At 30.2% G+C, this 18,840-nt stretch overlaps 1 protein-coding gene and 1 long non-coding RNA gene across 2 annotated transcripts in view; both read left to right on the forward strand.

Moving 5' to 3' along the window:
- Window positions 1–18,241, forward strand: part of LOC107902228 (disease resistance protein At4g27190) — a 29,475-nt gene extending 11,234 nt beyond the window's left edge. The window contains exon 2 of the mRNA XM_016828443.2: window positions 16,526–18,241. Within this exon, the coding sequence (XP_016683932.1) occupies window positions 16,526–18,241 (1,716 nt within the window). The remainder of the gene's footprint in view (window positions 1–16,525) is intronic.
- On the forward strand, window positions 4,087–5,742 carry LOC121216875 (uncharacterized). The gene is made up of 2 exons (XR_005913082.1): window positions 4,087–4,267; window positions 5,577–5,742. It is a non-coding gene; the product is annotated as an uncharacterized lncRNA (long non-coding RNA).
- Window positions 18,242–18,840: the final 599 nt, after the last annotated feature.

Consider the following 18,840-nt stretch of genomic DNA (forward strand, 5'->3'; position numbering starts at 1 on the left):
ACAAAACGAAATAAAAAAGTTAAGTTTCATGCTCTTGAAGAACATCTAGGACTGATATTATAGAGACTTATAAAATCGACTCGACTGTCATTTTTTTGGTCAAAAGATTACAAAATATACCACAAATTTTTTTTCAAACTCAGTTCAAATTTTAATTACATTTAAATTATTTTTCAAAACCCAAATTGTAAAAACAAAATTTGTTTCTTTTTCCATGTTGAGTTGAGCTTAGACAAGGTTTTATGTCACGAGCTGTTCCAACTCCAATTCAATTTAAATAATAAAAAATATTTTTAAATTTTAAATTTAATTAAGAGTATAAAAATATTTTTTAACATTTTATTATTTTTTTGAACTCTTAAAAGGTTGACTGAGCTCGGCTAAAAATGAGTTTTGCTTGAAAAAAATGTAGATTATTTTTAAGAGTATATCAAGGAGTCTAATAATTACAATTTTTTTAAAAGGTTTTAATAACACTAGAAATCTTATCACACGCATATTTCTTACTTTGCAAATAAAATAGTATTTTTGGTAATTTTCTTATTGAGTTGGAACCCGATTGATGAGTGACACCAACTCAGTAAAATGTTTAATACATAGTATAGGTAAAACAATTCTAAACTAAAATTTTTAAAAGAATTTAGGGTAAAATTCAACTATGGTTAAGTTTTCATTTTGGTCACTTAATTAAAAAATGTTACAATTTGATCACTAATATTTTCAAAATTATTTTCTTTTTGTCACCCAACTGTTAAGTGGCACTTGTTTCAGTTGGTATAATAATAATTCTAGTCATCAGTTTTTATATTTTCTATCAATTTGACTCTGATTGTGTATAAAAAATTATTAAAAAACTCAAAATATTTATAAAATAGAAAAATGTAGATAAGATTTCTAGAAAAATAAAATCTTGAAGTTGTTGAATAACTAAACTGTATGAAAAATAAAGAAAATTATGATTTAATAAAATCCAATAATAAATTAAAAACAAAACAAAGTTACATTTTGCACCTTATGCTTGTTCATAATAGCTAATATTCACATAGTTTTTCAATTCAGCCCATTTTAGTGATGAATTCACTAAATTCCAGTTATACCATGAAAGGAGAAGATAACCCTCGTATTTGGAAAAATGCACTCGGGGAATTGAAAGAGAGAATAGGGAAAGTGGAAGGAGTGGAAGCTGAGGTAATCGAGCGCTTGAAATTTAGCTTCGATCACTTAAAGGACGAGAAAGTGAAATATTGTTTCTTACATTGCGCATTATATCCCGAAGATTTTGGAATTGAAAAGGATGAACTAATTGAGTGCTGGATTGAGGAGGGATTCATAGATGATATGGGTACAAGACAAGAAATGAAAGACAAGGGCCGTGTTATTTTGAAGAAGTTAGCAGAGAATTGCTTGCTGGAAAATATTACCAATAAACGTGGTCAACCTTGCATAAAGATGCATGATGCAGTGAGAGAGATGGCATTGTCGATCACAAGAATGAATCCTCGACATATGATACAAGCAGGTTTGCAATTAGAAGAGTTACCAGAAAAGGAGCAATGGAGTCCGGATATTGAGAAAGTGTCACTTATGTGTAACTCCATATCAGAAATTTCCATAGATGTGCTGCCCACAAAATGTCAACTGCTCACAACCTTGTTATTGCAGGAGAACTCTATAAAGAAGATCTCAATTTCTTTCTTCACAAACATGCCTTGTCTTAGTGTTCTCAATTTGTCTTTTACAAAGATCGAGAGTTTACCAAATTCCATCTCTGAACTAAAGAACCTCACAACATTGTTGCTTCGTGGCTGTTATGAATTAAGACATCTGCCATGTCTTTCGATGCTTCAAGAATTGAAGAAGTTGGATCTTTCTGCGACTAAAATTGAGGAAGTCCCTGAAGGAATGGATATGCTGATAAAGCTAAGATATCTTGATCTTGGAGTGTTCACTCAGAAAGAGATACCCGCTGGACTTTTACCAAAACTCGTTCGCCTTTAGCACTTGGGTTTTCATGAGGACAATGAAAATACAAGTCTAAAAGCAGAGGAGATGGAACCATTGAAGAAGTTGGAGTGCTTAACTGGACATTTCGAAGACATCAGTGAATTCAATAAGTTCATCTCCTCAATGCAACAAAGTAAGAAAAATCTCATCAAGTACAAATTACAGGTGGGCTCATCTTTTATGCCTGCTAGAAGAGATAAAACAGTAACAATTGGAGGAGTCCAGAATTGGGAAGGTGAGTTAATTATGCACCCAATTGAAATTCAAGAGTTGCATATTATTGAGTGCGACTATTTGAGAAGCTTAGTCGATGATAAATCTTCCTTCAAAAATGCGATTGACTTGAAGGTTTGTAGTATTTGGGGGTGTGAAGGGATAGAGTGTGTTGGTTCCCTGTCCTCTTTTGCCTCTTCATCCGCTCATCCATTTCAAAGCTTCGAGGTGTTGGATCTTCGATTTCTGCCAAAGTTGAGTGCCCTTATTATGAAAGATGAAGGAATTTGTTCAGCAACAACATCAACATTGGCTCCGTCTGCCACCTTTTCCCATCTCAAGGAAATTAAGATAGTGAGCTGCTCAAGTATGAAGTCGTTGATTCCACATTGGTTGCTACCAAACCTCCAAAACCTGGAAGAAATATTAGTGGATCATTGTGATGAGTTCGTAGAAATATTGGGAGCAGAAACATCAGAAGTTGAAGAAAAAGGGTGTGATGCATTAATCAAATTCCATCTTCCCAAATTGAGAGAATTGAGTCTACGTAGGTTACCAAATTTGAAGAGCATTTGCAGCAAAAGTGGAGTGATGGTTTGCGATTCTCTCCAACTTATCCAAGTTGCTAGAGACTGTTATAAACTGAAGAGAATTCCTCCATTTGTTCCCCTTGTTGGCAATGGGCAACCATTTGCATATGCTCCACCTTCTCTTACCATCAAGTCAAGGAAAGAATGGTGGGAATCGTTGGAGTGGGATGGCCATCCAAACTTTAAAAATGTTCTTCAACCCCTTTGGAAGGATGAAAGGTATGAACCATTTATAGTGTAGTTCATTTTTTTATTTTGATAAATCTAATTTCTCCATATTAATAAAATTTGAAGTATATTTGTGATGTTGATGAAGAGAAAGAGAAAAGGGTTGGTGGGAAAGAAGTAGGGGGGAGGATAATGCAAAAGAGAGGAGAAAAGGAATGATGGAAGGAAGAGGTTAAGAGCATAAATAAATAAGAAATCAAACTGCCTCCACTTTTTAAGCATTGTCCCTCTCACCATTCCTTCTATTCTCTTATTCTTCTCTAATATATATATACTTCCCAAAATAACCTTCTAAATATTTATGATTAAAATATTTATATTAATCAAAATGATTTAAGGTGAGACAAAACTATAATCATAGTTTTTTCTTTTTCCAATAAAAGTTCGGAAAGTAATGTAAAAAGACATAATAATTTTTAATTTCGATGTAAAATTTCTGGAAACATTAAGATTTAAAAAATAATAAATGCTTTTTTTTAGAACATAATATTTATTAAACAATATAATTGGATTCATTCATATGTAAACGTAATCATAAAGAGTAAAACAATAATGTACGTACTTTCATAAAAGTATGATTTTAGAAATTAAAAGTGGAAATTAAATAAGACAAATTCTTTTTCTTAAGTAATATAAAAATGGTAGGGATTAACATAGTTAATCCACGTTTCCCATATATAAAAGACATTTTCCTTTTTCTTTTAATTTGTGATGGATAAGTTGGAAAATAAAAATAAAAAAAACTTAGTTTCCTTCTTTTTTTTTTCTTGCTTCATTTTGTTGTCCGACTTTTATTTTGAAGTTGAAGGTTTAATTTTTTTTATTCTAAATACCGAAAATATCATAAGTTCTCAATAATTGTGTAGTTTGTAACGCCAGAAAGTTTACATTTTTAAAAAAGAAAAAGTCAAAATAGGATGTTTTTGTTGTCAAGAGAGGCATAGATATAGAGATTCTGAATAAAAAAAAAACTTCGACTTTTTTTATTTTACATTGGCGTAATGCCCCAAATTTTATGAATTCTAGTTGTTAAGCATGTTAAGTAATTTGATTGGGTGTGGTGGTTAAGTGCCTTGAATGTTTGTTTTAAGTCTTGAGTTCAATTTTTTTTTAATTTTTCCTATTTATTTTGGTATTATGTTCAACTTAAGCCTTAGGGCTTATCTCTTATTTTGAATGATGAGTAGTGATAAGGCTTTAGGTTATCACCAATTTAAATTCTATAAAATCTGGTAAGTTGGATTTGGATTAACTTAAATCTTTTTATTTATTTATTTTAGTTTAATTTTACTAAATCTCTATTTTCACTCATTGTTTCAACCGTCCACGCTCTCACCCCACTTTGTACGCTACTTTCTTTTGTTTCCTTATTCGGCCGTTTATCTTCTTTTCTCATCCTTCTTTCTCCTCTTTGATTATTCCTAAATACTACAGTTTATTTTGTGAGTTCTGTCACTTGAATCGTATTTTGTTTGCAATGTTAGTTTTATTTGGTTACTTTTGTTATATTTCCATTAATAGTTTTGTTTTGTTTTGTTTCTTGAACAAGTTGAGTTTGTGTTGGTATTTTCTGTTCGTTGTCATGATTAGTATTTTTGTGGTTCTCGATTAGGCGAAAGGTGTGAGAATCCTAACATTCCAGCAAAGTAGACACAATTTTCGATGTTGTTTTGGATAACTAAGTATTCAAAATCTATTTTAGGGGCTGAAATTTTGATTCAACGATGTTATTTTGGATAAGTATTGTTAGTTAATCGGTGTGGTTTGATGAACGTTTATAGGATTCGTGAGTTTCAATTGAGCGGTTGATCAAATCAGCTATGGGTTGATGAAATTAACCCGAAAACTCAATTGAAACTCAAGAAATCTAGGGGCCACGCGACTATGTGGGAATTTTGGCCTATTTTAAGCCCTAATTAGGGGCCGATTAAAGGACTCAATTATTGGGCATCATATAAGCCCAAAAAACTATAAGTTTTAGTACGTATATATACTTGGCTAAGCTTAGAAGGTATGTTAAGTAGGTGGTATATAAATCATATGCTACGTAATGTTTCTTATAAAAATATATGTATGCATGTCATACAAATTATGATATATGTATTTATGGTATTATAATTATGATTATGCCTATGTTTTGGGATGGGTTATGATATGATGGAGGAAACGTTATATGATAGTTTTTACCGCAACTATGACGATAATACTATAAAATTTTTATCTGATAGCTCAGTTGCATATTTATGAGTGACATACTGCCACATATTGGTGTGATTGGATGGATGGATTCTTGGAGTCGTAATTGGTGATATTGCTTGGACGGAGATGATATGTAGCAATTGGGGGTATGATATGATATGATGTGGGATATGATATGATAAGATAAGATATGAAACATGCTATAACATGATATGAAAACTGATATGATATAAGATATGCTCCGATATGCTATGATACATTATGATTTATATATGTACTGCAATGTGTGGGTCAAATCACACGTTGGATGTTAAGCTCACATGTTTGTTTATTTTGTTTCAGGTGATCTTCAGACTTAGGATTGGACAATGACTCTAAAGCTCATATTTCACTCTTTCGGTTTAAGTATGCATTAGACTCTCTTTTGTTTATGTAGACTTTTTGGGCTTTTGGATATTTTAAATTTATTTGGGACACTAAAAATTATTTTAGCATTTATTTTTCAGAAGTTTTAACTTTTACCCATACTTAAATCAAGACAACTAAAAATAAACTATAGTTATAAGGTAAATTTGCTATAATGCTTTCTGCTATAATGTTGTCCTCCGCAAGTTTTATTTCAATTTGCTATAATGTTGTCCTCCGCAAGTTTTATTGAAATTTGCTATAATGTTTTATCTCACAAACAAAGTAAATAAATTAAATGCATTTTGATAAAATTAATAAATATGGCTTTCTTCAATGTACTCACGGGTTTTCAAAAATGATACGTCTTCAATAGGTTTTCACTTGAGTTAAATAGTTTTTTGCCAAAATGAAGTAAAATTGTTCTTTTAATAATTTTAAAACCATTTATTGGTGGTATATAAGAGAAAATAATGTTATGTTAGTATCTAAATTCATTTGGGCCGTCATGTCAGAGGTTAATGTTGACCGTTAAACAAATAACAGCCACATCAGCCTCTATGTTAAAAACAAACCAATTTGCTAGAAATTTAAATTTTACACTATAAAATTAATTTTTAAAATTAACTATTCAATTTGTAATTGATTTTATTAAATTAAAATATTCACTAATGTTTAAAAATGTTCTCCATGTTTATTATACCCTTGTTTGTTCTTTTTTTTTAATTATTTAAGATTTCAGTTAAATGGTAATCAATATATATTAAAATATTAGTTTTATTGGTTGTATTATTTCATTAATGTTCTTATAATATTATTTCATTTTTATTTATAGACACCAACTTTAAAATTAGAAGAGGATTAATTTACGAGAAAATATGGCTCATACTGTAAACAATAAATAAGATATTATAAATTGATATGATTAAAATTTAAATAATATAGAAAGAGTAGCAAAATAAATTGAGAACATTTGATATGGTCTATATGAACTATAATAAAATGATTATATATTTTGAAATGGTGATTTGAGAGACAACTAATCAATCCTACTATTTTGTCTTTTATAAATAATTTGTGATCAAAGAGCCATCAAAGATGACTCACATATGTTTTCCAAAGATATGATAAATATATATATATATATATATATATTCCTATCAAGCAAGTTGACAGCTAAAGGGTGCAAATTTGACTTTGCTAAATTCTCTAGCGTCAAAGAGGGAAGATATGTTGCAAACAAGACATAAACCAATATCAACATGGTGATTCCAAAATTCAAGACAGTAAACCCCTACTTTTGTATGATAGAGATAATATGACGTACAAATTTACAGTCATGGAATGTATTAGGTGCATTGAAGATAACTCAATGTTAGAATCAAAGAAATTTATCATCATTTTTGTTAATTGTAAAATTGTGCATAAACTGGAAAAAAATGTTTTGATTGCCATTATAAGAATTTCTTTGAAGTTAATAGTTTGAGAGATAATTTTAAGGAGGAATTGGAAGGCATTGCTATAAAGAGAATCTCAAGAAAGTAATTTCGTTTTGAGTTTCAAGTGAAATGAATGAAAGGAAAGGTTGCTTAAATAAATATAGGATTGGATATTGAGCTGTTTTGAATAGTTAGAGCGAAGGACACATAGACCATATGAAATTCAAGTCTACCAAAATAATGCTAATCAGATTCCTCTTTGGAAATGACAACTTTTCAAAAAATTGTCAATCTACCTTGAAAGGTGGCATCGGTAAAAGAATCAATCATGAAATATTAAAATTATACTAAAATAACTATAAAGATTTATTTCCCCTATAAATAAACATTTTCTTATTCTTCCTTAAAAATTAACATGATTTTATCTTAATATACATGTATATATATATGTCTCAGAATAGCCTTCTAAAATATTTATTTTAAAAAATAATTTATATAATACATATAACAATTAATTATAAACTTATTTTGATATGATGTCAAAATTAAATATTATAATGGTCCTTTATCACATTCAACACTAACTTTTATTTTATAATTTTTTAAAAATAAACTTTAAATTTTATAATAAAAAGGCTTCAAATTTTAAATTAAAAATTTTAAGTCAAATTTTAAGTTAAAAAGAACATGTTCTTTAGCGGCGCTTTTAAAAATAAACGCCGCAAATGTTTGTGGCGTTGTCATGAAGCGCCGCAAATACTTTTAGTGGCGCTAAAAAGCGCCGCTAAAGGCTTAAAAAATGCCGCTAAAAACCTGTTTTGGTGTAGTGCCTTGACCAGAGTCGGGTCTATATAGATAAAGTTTTTTATAATTCATGTCGGTCCAACTCAAATTTAATTTAAATAATAAAAAATTATTTTTAAAATTTAAATTTAATTATAAAAATATACTTTTATTTTTTTGAACATTGAAACGAGCTTTTTAGGTAGATCGAGTTGGGTCAAAAACGGGTTTGGACTTGAAAATTTTTAGATTATTTTTAAGAGAATAATAATATCAAGGAGTCTAATAATTAAAAATTTTAAATTAAAATTTTATTGTTTGAAATCTTCTAGTAACATAAAAAAATTAAACTAAAGTTTTTAAAAGAATTTAGGGTAAAATGCACCATTCGTCACTCAACAAAGGGTCAATTTTCATTTTGGTCACTAAACTAAAATAAGATACAATTTGGTCACTAATGTTTCTAGAAAAAAATTTTTGGTCACCCGACTGTTAAGTGGCACTTACTTTAGCTGGTATGATAACAATTTTTGTCACATTCCAAAAATCAGGTTAGTAGAAATTGGGTTAGTGAAACCAAGAGTGGTCACATCCTATTTTTGAGTTAAGATTGTGAAAATTATGTTAAGTAAATTGATTTAGTTAAGTGGTTAAGTGCTTTAGATGTGTGTTTAAGGTTTTGTGTTCAAATCTTTCCCCTTAAATTTTCATTGTATTGTCCTAACTTCCATCTCTAAACATCTAGCTTATATATTATTTTTGTTCAATTGATTATAAGAATGAGTTTGCTCGTTTAGTGGTAAGGCTTTAGTTTACTTAGAGTTCTTATGTGTGTAAATTGGAATTATTTTTGTTTTTAAACTCTGAGATTTTTTTTATAAGGATAACTAATCAAATTGAGTGGGGAAGTTTTCCACTTTCCTACAAAATTTCCCCAAAATTTGCCTCATTCTGTCGTCCACTTCTTGCCACATTGTTCACGTTTTCTTTTCCCTTTTTTTTCCATCTAATGATTTCTATTTTCTTTTTGCTTTAGTAGTTTTGCTGCCTTCCTTTCTCTTCTTTACTCTACTATTTTCTTTTATGTTATTCTATTGGTATGCTATTGAATCTCTGTTATTCCTTCGAGTAAGTGTTGGTTATTTGTTTTATATAAATGTGGTGTTGGGTTAATCTTTCAAGTGATTGATGGTTTCAAGTTTGATCTTTGCAATGTGTTGACATTTGTTAATTCTGCATGTGCATTAGGATGAGATTTGTGTTTAGGAGGAAGTGTGGGAGTTTAATTCATTTTCCATATTTGGTGGCTCAACCACATATATTTTTGCATTTGGCGATGAATCACCTAATGATCTGGCAACTAGGCTGCGAATATTTTGAAAAGTTTCATACCGGCACTAAGCAGTGTGTAGGGTTTGATGGGTATTTAATACCCTATATGGTGTGTAGGGATAGTCGGAGATGGTGTGTAGCGGATCGGAGTGGGATTGTAATCTACATTTAATATGTTCTGATTATGTTTCTGTATATGATATATGTCTGATGGACTTCCTAAAGCATGTTTGAAAATTATATCTGATATTTTTACTCTTATAAGTTACACATTGAGCTTGTAAGCTCACTCTCAGTTTCTCTTATTCTTAAGTAATCCTTAGACTTAGGTGGGTCGGTGCGACTGGAGCTCGATTAATTACTTCTTGTTATATTTGTGATTTTAATCTTGTTTATTCTGTTTTGGTTTTGAACTGTTTTTAAGTTTAGGTTTATTTTCGTTTTATTTATTTATTTAAACATTTTTGGCTGGTTTAAATTCAATCTACAAAATGTTAAATTATATGGCAAAAAATCGTGTTTTCAAATTTGGACTCAATTAAGAATTTTCACTGCAAACATAAGTGTTTTATGAGTAAATAATTGAAAATTTTATCGAAAAGGTTAAGAAGGATATTTTCCCCAAATAAACTCGAATTTTACTTAATAAGAGCTAGCATTGTTTTATAAGTTGAACGGATTCTAGATTTTCAAATAAATTGTAATAACATCTCCAGATTTGCCCATAACGTCTAGGCCGGGTTTGGGGTGTTACAGAGCCTATAAGCTCACTTAGTGTTTCTAACTTCTCAATTAATCAACATATTTAGGACCAAACGACGTGCAGAAGATCAGATTGAGTTCTCAATTATTTAAGTATGATGGTTCATGTTTTTAAATTATTCTGGACAGTCTGATTTTTTTGGGGGGGTTGTAAATCTTTTTCCGGATTTTGCTTTGCTTAGTTGGATTTAGTAATTATTACTTAAAACTACAAGATTTTATGTTTTACAAATTAAGTCATGGTTTTCAAATTTTACTACTCTAAAATTTCCACTACAAAATAAAATAATCACTTAAGTGTTTTTCTATAACAAAATAAATTGTTTTAATGATTGTTTTCTTAAAAACTAAAAAGCGATTCGCCAGAATTAATATTGTCAAAACACACAATTTTAAATTTATTTTCTAGGTTTTTAAACAAGTTAATGTAATTCGTCCAGATTCGGTCATAACGTATAAATCAGGTTTGTGGCGTTACAATTTTTGTTCTCAATTTATATATATATTTATCAATTTGACCATGCTTTTATATAAAAAAATTAAAATCATTTATAAAATAGAACAATGTATATAAAATTCTAGAAAAATAAAATCTTGAATATGTTGTCGAAGAACTAAAATGTATGAGAAATAAAGAAAAGTATCATTCAATAGAATCCAATAACAAATTAGAAACAAAATGAAATTAAAAAGTTCATTTTCATGCTCTTGAAGAACGTCTAGGACTGATATTATAGAGACTTATAAAATCGACCCGACTGTCATTTTTTTGGTCAAAAGAATACAAAATATACCACAAAAGTTTTTTCAAACTCAGTTCAAATTTTAATTACATTTAAATTATTTTTCAAAACCCAAATTGTAAAAACAATATGTGTTTCTTCTTCCATGGTTGAGTTGGGCTTAGACAAGGTTTTTATGTCACAAGTTGTTCCAACTCCAATTCAATTTAAATAATAAAAAATATTTTTAAAATTTAAATTTAATTAAGAGTATAAAAATATTTTTTAACATTGTATTATTTTTTGAACTCTCAAATGGACTTTTCTAGGTTGACTGAGCTTGGCTAAAAATGGGTTAGGCTTGAAAAAATTTTAGATTATTTTTAAGAGTATATCAAGGAGTCTAATAATTACAATTTTTTTTAAAAGGTTTTAATAACACTAGAAATCTTATCACACGCATATATCTTACTTTGCAAATAAAATAGTATTTTTGGTAATTTTCTTATTGAGTTGGGACCCGAATGATGAGTGACACAAACTCAGTAAAATGTTTAATACATAGTATAGATAAAACAATTCTAAACTAAAATTTTTAAAAGAATTTAGGGTAAAATTCAACTATGGTTAAGTTTTCATTTTGGTCACTTAATTAAAAATGTTACAATTTGATCACTAATATTTTCGAAATTATTTTCTTTTTGTCACCCGACTGTTAAGTGGCACTTGTTTCAGGTGGTATAATAATAATTCTAGTCATCAGTTTTTATATTTTCTATCAATTTGACTCTGATTGTGTATAAAAAATTATTTAAAAAACTCAAAATATTTATAAAATAGAAAAATGTAGATAAGATTTCTGGAAAAATAAAATCTTGAAGTTGTTGAATAACTAAACTGTATGAAAAATAAAGAAAATTATGATTTAATAAAATGCAATAACAAATTAAAACAAAACAAAACAAAGTTACATTTTGCACCTTATACTTGTTCATAATAGCCAATATTCACATAGTTTTTCAATTCAGTCCATTTTAGTGATAAATTCACTAAATTCTAGTTATAGCTAAACATATAGATGAAATCAAGTACAATTTACACATAATATAAAACCAGATAGTAAGTTTCATATTTAATGTCACACCCTAATACAACTCATTCACTTGTATATTTAATTTCAAGTTGTATATTGAATACTGACAACTTCAACAATGCAAAAAATTTAGTAATGGGGTGCGAATAACTATACCTAATGCAACTCCTTTACTTGTATATTTAATTTCAAGTTGTAACTTATAATTATGCATTCTTATACCCTGCCGTCCCAACTATTATTATTATTAAATATTATTTATTGCCAACTTCAATGATTTTGTTTTGATGTCCAAGGTCTATCCCCAAATTTCAAGCATCCTGTCAAGCTAATTTTCTTTCATTTGCTTAATCCATCACATGCTTTTCTTTGCTTGATTCATGACTTTGCAATTTCACACCCTAATACAACTCATTCCTAATACAACTCATTGACTTGTATATTTTATTTCAAGTTGTAACGTATGATTATGCATTATTATACCCTGCTGTCCCATACTTTTCCATTAATTATTAGATTTAATGATAAATTTAGCCTTTAACATTAGATTATTTTATTAAAATGTCCCTAATTGTGTTTTTGAGGGTTTTTTTTTTTTGCTTATCAACCTTCGTTCTTTTTTTTTAGGTATCTGATCAGCTGAACCGCTAAAGCGATTGAAAGCTTGGTAGATTATTATGTTCCGATGCTACAAATTCAACTTTGGTTTCCTTACTTCATTAGACAGTTTCATTATAGTTTGCCTATGTGTAGAAAGCTTAGGATACGACACAAAATATGCATAACATTCTATCCAACATTAGAACGGTACAAAAAAAAAAGTTAGTTATTATGATGGAAATGTCATCCTTGTTCCTCTTAACAGCTTCCTTAGTTAGGTGCTTTGCTGCAGATCGAGCATCCTTAATGCCTTTGATAGCATCGACAGCTTCTTGGTAACGGACCATTAAATCTCAGGTTCAACATGTAGGTTCAATAAAAGAAAAATGTGATTAGATAGGGCTTACCTTCCATAAACCATCACTAGCCAATATTTTAAGGTCGGTATCATCGTCGGTTGTTTCAATGCTCACATCTGGCTCCGAAGTAAGATGTTTCTTTAAACTCTTGTCACCAAATGCTCTTGCCACCGCCAGCTGATCATCAACACGCGCGACATCCCCTGAAACAAAAACAATATCAGGAAAAGATGGTGTAACCTTGAGCGTCATCCCCAAAAGATCAGGCACCCATTACCTGGAATCCAATATATATTTTTTTGGACCCATATCATGGTTTCAAACAGGTCATTAGAAAATTTTGTAAAACCTTAAAAAGAATAACCAGTACCACACTAAGGTATCTCTTGTTCTTAAAAAGAATAAACAGTTCATTGAATAACTAAATTGTATGAGAAATAAAACAAATTACCATTCAATAAAATCCGAGAACAAATTAAAAACAAAATAAAACCAAAAAAAGCTTCCTCATTGTTTCTCAAAATCAAATTAGTAATATTATCAAGTTGAGTTTCATGCCCTTGAAGAACATCTAGAACTCATATTACCAAGTCTTATGAAATTGATCCTAATGCCATTTTTTTAGTCAAAAGAATACAAGATATATAACAAAATTTCCTTTTTCAAACTTAATTCAAGTTTTCATTACATTTAAATTATTTTTCAAAACTCAAATTATTAAAATAAATTATATTTAGAAACAAAATTTTATAACGTAAAAGCTATGTCAAGAAACATAGAAAAAATAATTTTGCTTAATGTTTTTCTAGTTTTTTACTAAAGAACGTGTATTGGATATTTCGATACAAATAATATAAATAAATTTTGTACGGCTTAAAAACAATTATCTCTCATTTTCTCTCACTTTATTTATTTTTGAATATTTTATCTACTTTTATTTAATTTTTTATTTTATAATGTTCTAAAATTTTTTAAAAAAATTAATTTTTACCACTTTATATATTATCAAGATCAAATTGACTGAAAGTATAAAATTTGAGGATTAAAATTGTTATTATATCAATTAAAAAAGTGTCACTTAACATTTGAGTGACAAAAAAATAATTTCAAAAACATTAGTGATGAAATTGTAACTCTTTTAATTAAGTGACCAAAACAAAAATACCCATAGTTTAGTGACTAATAGTGTAGCCTTTTTTTGGTAAAATGAAAATTTGACCCTAATTTTATATAAAAAAACTCAAAATTATTTATAAAATAGAAAAATGTATATTATTCAACATAGGGTTTTTTATCCAAATCATACAAAAATAATAATTAATGACGAAAATGATATGGAAAATAAATTAATTACAAAATCAAGTCATTTGTTACGATGTTCTGCTGGTGTTGTCTGACATATTGGCAACACCAGACTAAAATGTGATGACCAAAAATATTCAAAGACTTGATATGTAAATTTCTCATTTTGATTATCTGTTGAAAATAAACTCTAAGGGTGTTGTGTGACAGTGTGGCGGCACAAAATCTTAAATAGTTTTAATACTTGCAAAATCAATACTTCATCCAATACATTCACAAATTTTCATTGGTTTTATTTGTTTTGTTTTAGCTTCTTCTTTTTTTAATTGTTTTATTTTTATTTTTATTTTACTTTTTTTCCATTTATTATCTTTTGAATTATAATTTTATTTTTATGGTTGTTTCTAAAGTTGTAACCTTTTAATCTTCTTCAGTATTTGTGTTTAGTTTCTTGTTAGTTTGCTCAAAACTATGCACTACACCTTCAATTGCCTACAATTCCAGTTTTGCAATTTTATATATATTAAGGTAGTTTCAATTTTCTCCCTCTCTTATGATATTCTACTTAGTTTGTGTTTATATCTGGTTGTACATTGAGCACAATGTACATTTTAAGTGTGGGGAGGTTATTTATATAATTATTAGAAAATTCTTGAATTATTTGTGGTACTTAAGTAATTTTCTCATGCTTCCATTAGAATGAATTTTTATCGATTTGAGATTTTTATTGATATTGTTTTGGATTAATTTGTAGATACTTGTGTATTGGTTGATTTAAACTTTAAGACATAAGAGAATCAAGCACGATAAGTTATTTTTTACAAAACAAATTTCAGTTGTTTCCCTAAATTTAAGTATTATTTTGAAGTTTGAGATTTGCAAGTTTGACGTCAAAAACTATGATTTTTTTTTGAGATTTTGAGATTTTCAGCCACTAAGTCAGGTAATAAGACTGAAGCTATGATTTCCTCTGCTGATTATCAACAGTTTTAGATTTCAAGACTGGATGATCAGCAGACATAATCTACTTTAGATAGAAATTAATACCAAAAGAGCTACCCAGAAGCAATATAATGTTGAAATCCCAAACTGTTGAACATTTTACCTCTTTAATGTTAAAACTCATTGCTAATACAACTCATTGACTTGTATATTTAATTTCAAGTTGTATATTCAATACTGACAACTTCAACGATGCAAATCATTTAGTAATGGGGTGCGAATAACTATACCTAATTCAACTCCTTTACTTGTATATTTAATTTCAAGTTGTAACTTATAATTATGCATTCTTATACCCTGCCAACTATTATTATTAAATATTATTTATTGCCATCTTCAATGATTTTGTTTTGATGTCCAACGTTTATCACAACATTTCAAGCATCCTGTCAAGGTAATTTTCTTTCATTTGCTTAATCCATCACATGCTTTTCTTTGCTTGATTCATGACTTTGCAATGATTGTTTCTGATTATCTGCTATTCTTCGGAGCTAGATTTGTAAGATAGTCAAGGAAGAAGTGAACTTCACTGCTTCATTTTCAGTTCTATTCTCTCGACACTTTTCAGCCACTAAGTCTGGTAATAAGATCTGAAGCTATGATTTCCTCTACTGATTATCAACAGTTTTAGATTTCAAGACAAGATGATCAGCAGACATATTCTACTCTAGATTGAAATTAATACAGAAAGAACTACCCAGAAGCAATATAATGTTGAAATCTCAAACGGTTAACATTTTAGCTCTTAATATTCTGTAATGAACTGTTGCACACTTGAATCTAGCATTCTATATACATCGAGAGCTTAATTCTGGTGACCAGAATTTCATCATGTTCCTGTCTGCCACCCATCCATAGCTCCATCTAATAAACGCCATTGCTTAAAACTTGCTTTCATGTTTTCCTTTTCATGCTTACACCGACATATCAATACTTCATAAAATATCCAATCCATTCAAAGATTTTCATTCTCTGCTACTGTTATATATGATTGCATTACAGGGACATAGCAATGGAGTACGTAGAGCCTGTTGTCAGCATTACAAATTGTCTCGGAACTCCTGTTTGTAAATATTTGCAATATCACAGAAAGCTGAACGATTATGTGAGAAACTTCAAGAGGATCAGAGATGAATTGAATTGCAAAATGGAAGATATAGAGCTGCAATTGAAAGCAGAGCTTCTTTGTCCTCTGGGGAAGATACCGAAGAAGGGAGTTGAAAATTGGTTGAAAGCTGTGAAAGAGATAATTAGGGAAGCACAAGTTGTTGAAAACAAAGTCAGTAACGGGAGATATCTCTGTCGTGCTTGCAACGGGAAGCTGGTTGATGAAAAGACTCGAGAAATGGAGGAATTTCTTGATAACTCTCCTAATGCCTCTGGAGGTCTTGCCATAGATGGTCTAAGTGCTGGGTTACCGCTGCCAACATCAGAACTAGTTGGAGAAGAAGCTGTCAGAAATGAGATTTGGGCATGTTTGATGCAGGAGGAGGTGAGCAAGATTGGGGTTTGGGGGATGGGCGGTGTGGGTAAAACCACTATCATGAAGCACATCCACAATGATATTTTGAAACAACATAGATTCGAAAGAGTAATCTGGGTTACCATATCAAAGGAGTTCAATGTAATGAAGGTACAAGATAATATTGCAAGTGCGTTGAAGGCGAAAGAATATTTAGACAAAGAAGAGGACAAGCTCAGACGAGCAGCAATCTTGTCAGAAATGCTGAAGAACGCAGGAAAGCATGTTCTAATCCTAGATGATGTGTGGGATAAAGTCTCTCTAGAGGAAGTTGGGATCCCCGAGCCGAGTGGCAGCACTGGCTGCAAGTTGGTATTGACAACCCGTTCGGAGCATGTCTGTAAGTATATGGGTTGTAAGGTGATAAAAGTGAAGCCCCTTTTAGAAGACGAGGCATTGATACTATTCTTGAATAAAGTTGGACCTAACATAGTTCAAAGTCCAACTATAATGCCAACTCTGAAGCTTGTTGTCAAGGAATGTGCGGGTCTACCTCTTACAATTGTCGTGGTAGCTGGTACCATGAAAGGAGAATATAACCCTCGTATTTTGAAAAATGCACTCAAAGATTTGAAAGAAAGAATAGGGAAAGTGGAAGGAGTGGAAGCTGAGGTAATCGAGCGCTTGAAATTTAGTTTCGATCACTTGAAAGATGAGAAAGTAAAAGATTGCTTCTTGTATTGTGCTTTATATCCTGAAGATTATGAAATTCATAAGGTTGAACTAATCGAGTGTTGGATTGCTGAGATATTCATAGACGAGATGGACACTAGACAAGAAATGGAAGATGAAGGCCTTACTATTTTGAAAAGGTTGGAAGATAACTGCTTGTTGGAAAATAATACCACTCAATTTGGTTTACATGGTATAAAGATGCATGATGCAGTGAGAGAGATGGCATTGTTGATCACAAGAATGAATCCTCGATATATGGTACAAGCAGGCTTACAATTAGAAGAGTTACCAAAAAAGGAGAAATGGAGTCCGGATATTGAGAAAGCATCGCTTATGTGTAACTACATATCAGAAATTTCCATAGATGTGCTGCCCACAAAATGTCAACTGCTCACAACCTTGTTATTGCAGGAGAACCCTATAAAGAAGATCTCAATTTCTTTCTTCACAAACATGCCTTGTCTTAGTGTTCTCAATTTGTCCTCTACAAAGGTCAAAAGTTTACCAAATTCCATCTCTGAACTAAAGAAATTCACAACAATGTTGCTTCGTGGCTGTCGAGAATTAAGAGATCTGCCATGTCTTTCGATGTTTCAAGAATTGAAGAAGTTGGATCTTTGTTGGACTAAAATTGAGGAAGTCCCTGAAGGAATGGATTTGCTGATAAAGCTAAGATATCTTGATCTTGAAGTGTTCACTCTGAAAGAGATACCCGCTGGACTTTTACCAAAACTTGTTCACCTTCAGCATTTGAGTTTTGATGTGGACAATGAAAAAACAAGTCTAAAAGCAGAGGAGATGGAACCATTGAAGAAGTTGGAGTACTTTACCGGACGTTTTGAAGAATTCGGTGAATTGAATAAGTTCATCTCCTCAATGCAACAAAGTAAGAAAAATCTCATCAAGTACTCTTTACACGTTGGCTCATATAGTATGGGTTGTGAAAGGGGTAAAAGTGTATCAATTGTGTTAGAAAAAAACAGCAGCAACAATGAACAACAAAGAGCATAAGCTCATGAAAACAGCAAGCAAAAATTGATAGGCTAAAAAATAGCCGAATGAGAAAGTCCACACTTTCATTTCCATTACAAAATATATAAGAATTACAAAAATGGAATGTTTACCTAACAATTTCCACTAAATTTGGCAACTTGCCAATTAATAATTAAAAAGATGAAAGCATTATAACTATCATTATGAAAGCATATTAGTTATCATTATGAAAGCAAAAGATGAAAGCATTATAGCTATCATTATGAAAGCATATTAGCTATTATTATGAAACCAAGTTACATATCAACTTGTTTCAATTATAGCTATCATTACAAATATTAAAAATAAACAAAATAAACAAAATAAACAAAATGCACCAAGTTGCTCCTTTGTTGCTTTACAGTCCATGTTCAACACTCCTCCTTGGACTGTAGGCAACAAACACCAATTGATTTCCTTAGAAATTCAAACCTGATTATGCCAAGAGGCTTTGTCAAAATGTCAGCCAATTGATCTTGTGAGCTGCAATGTATTAGACTCACTTCTTTGGATTGGACAACTTCTCGAACAAAGTAAAACTTGAGCTTAAAATGTTTGGTTTTGCCATGAAAAACAGG

This window comes from Gossypium hirsutum, chromosome D05 (genome assembly GCF_007990345.1).
Source record: "Gossypium hirsutum isolate 1008001.06 chromosome D05, Gossypium_hirsutum_v2.1, whole genome shotgun sequence".
Lineage (NCBI taxonomy): Eukaryota > Viridiplantae > Streptophyta > Magnoliopsida > Malvales > Malvaceae > Gossypium > Gossypium hirsutum.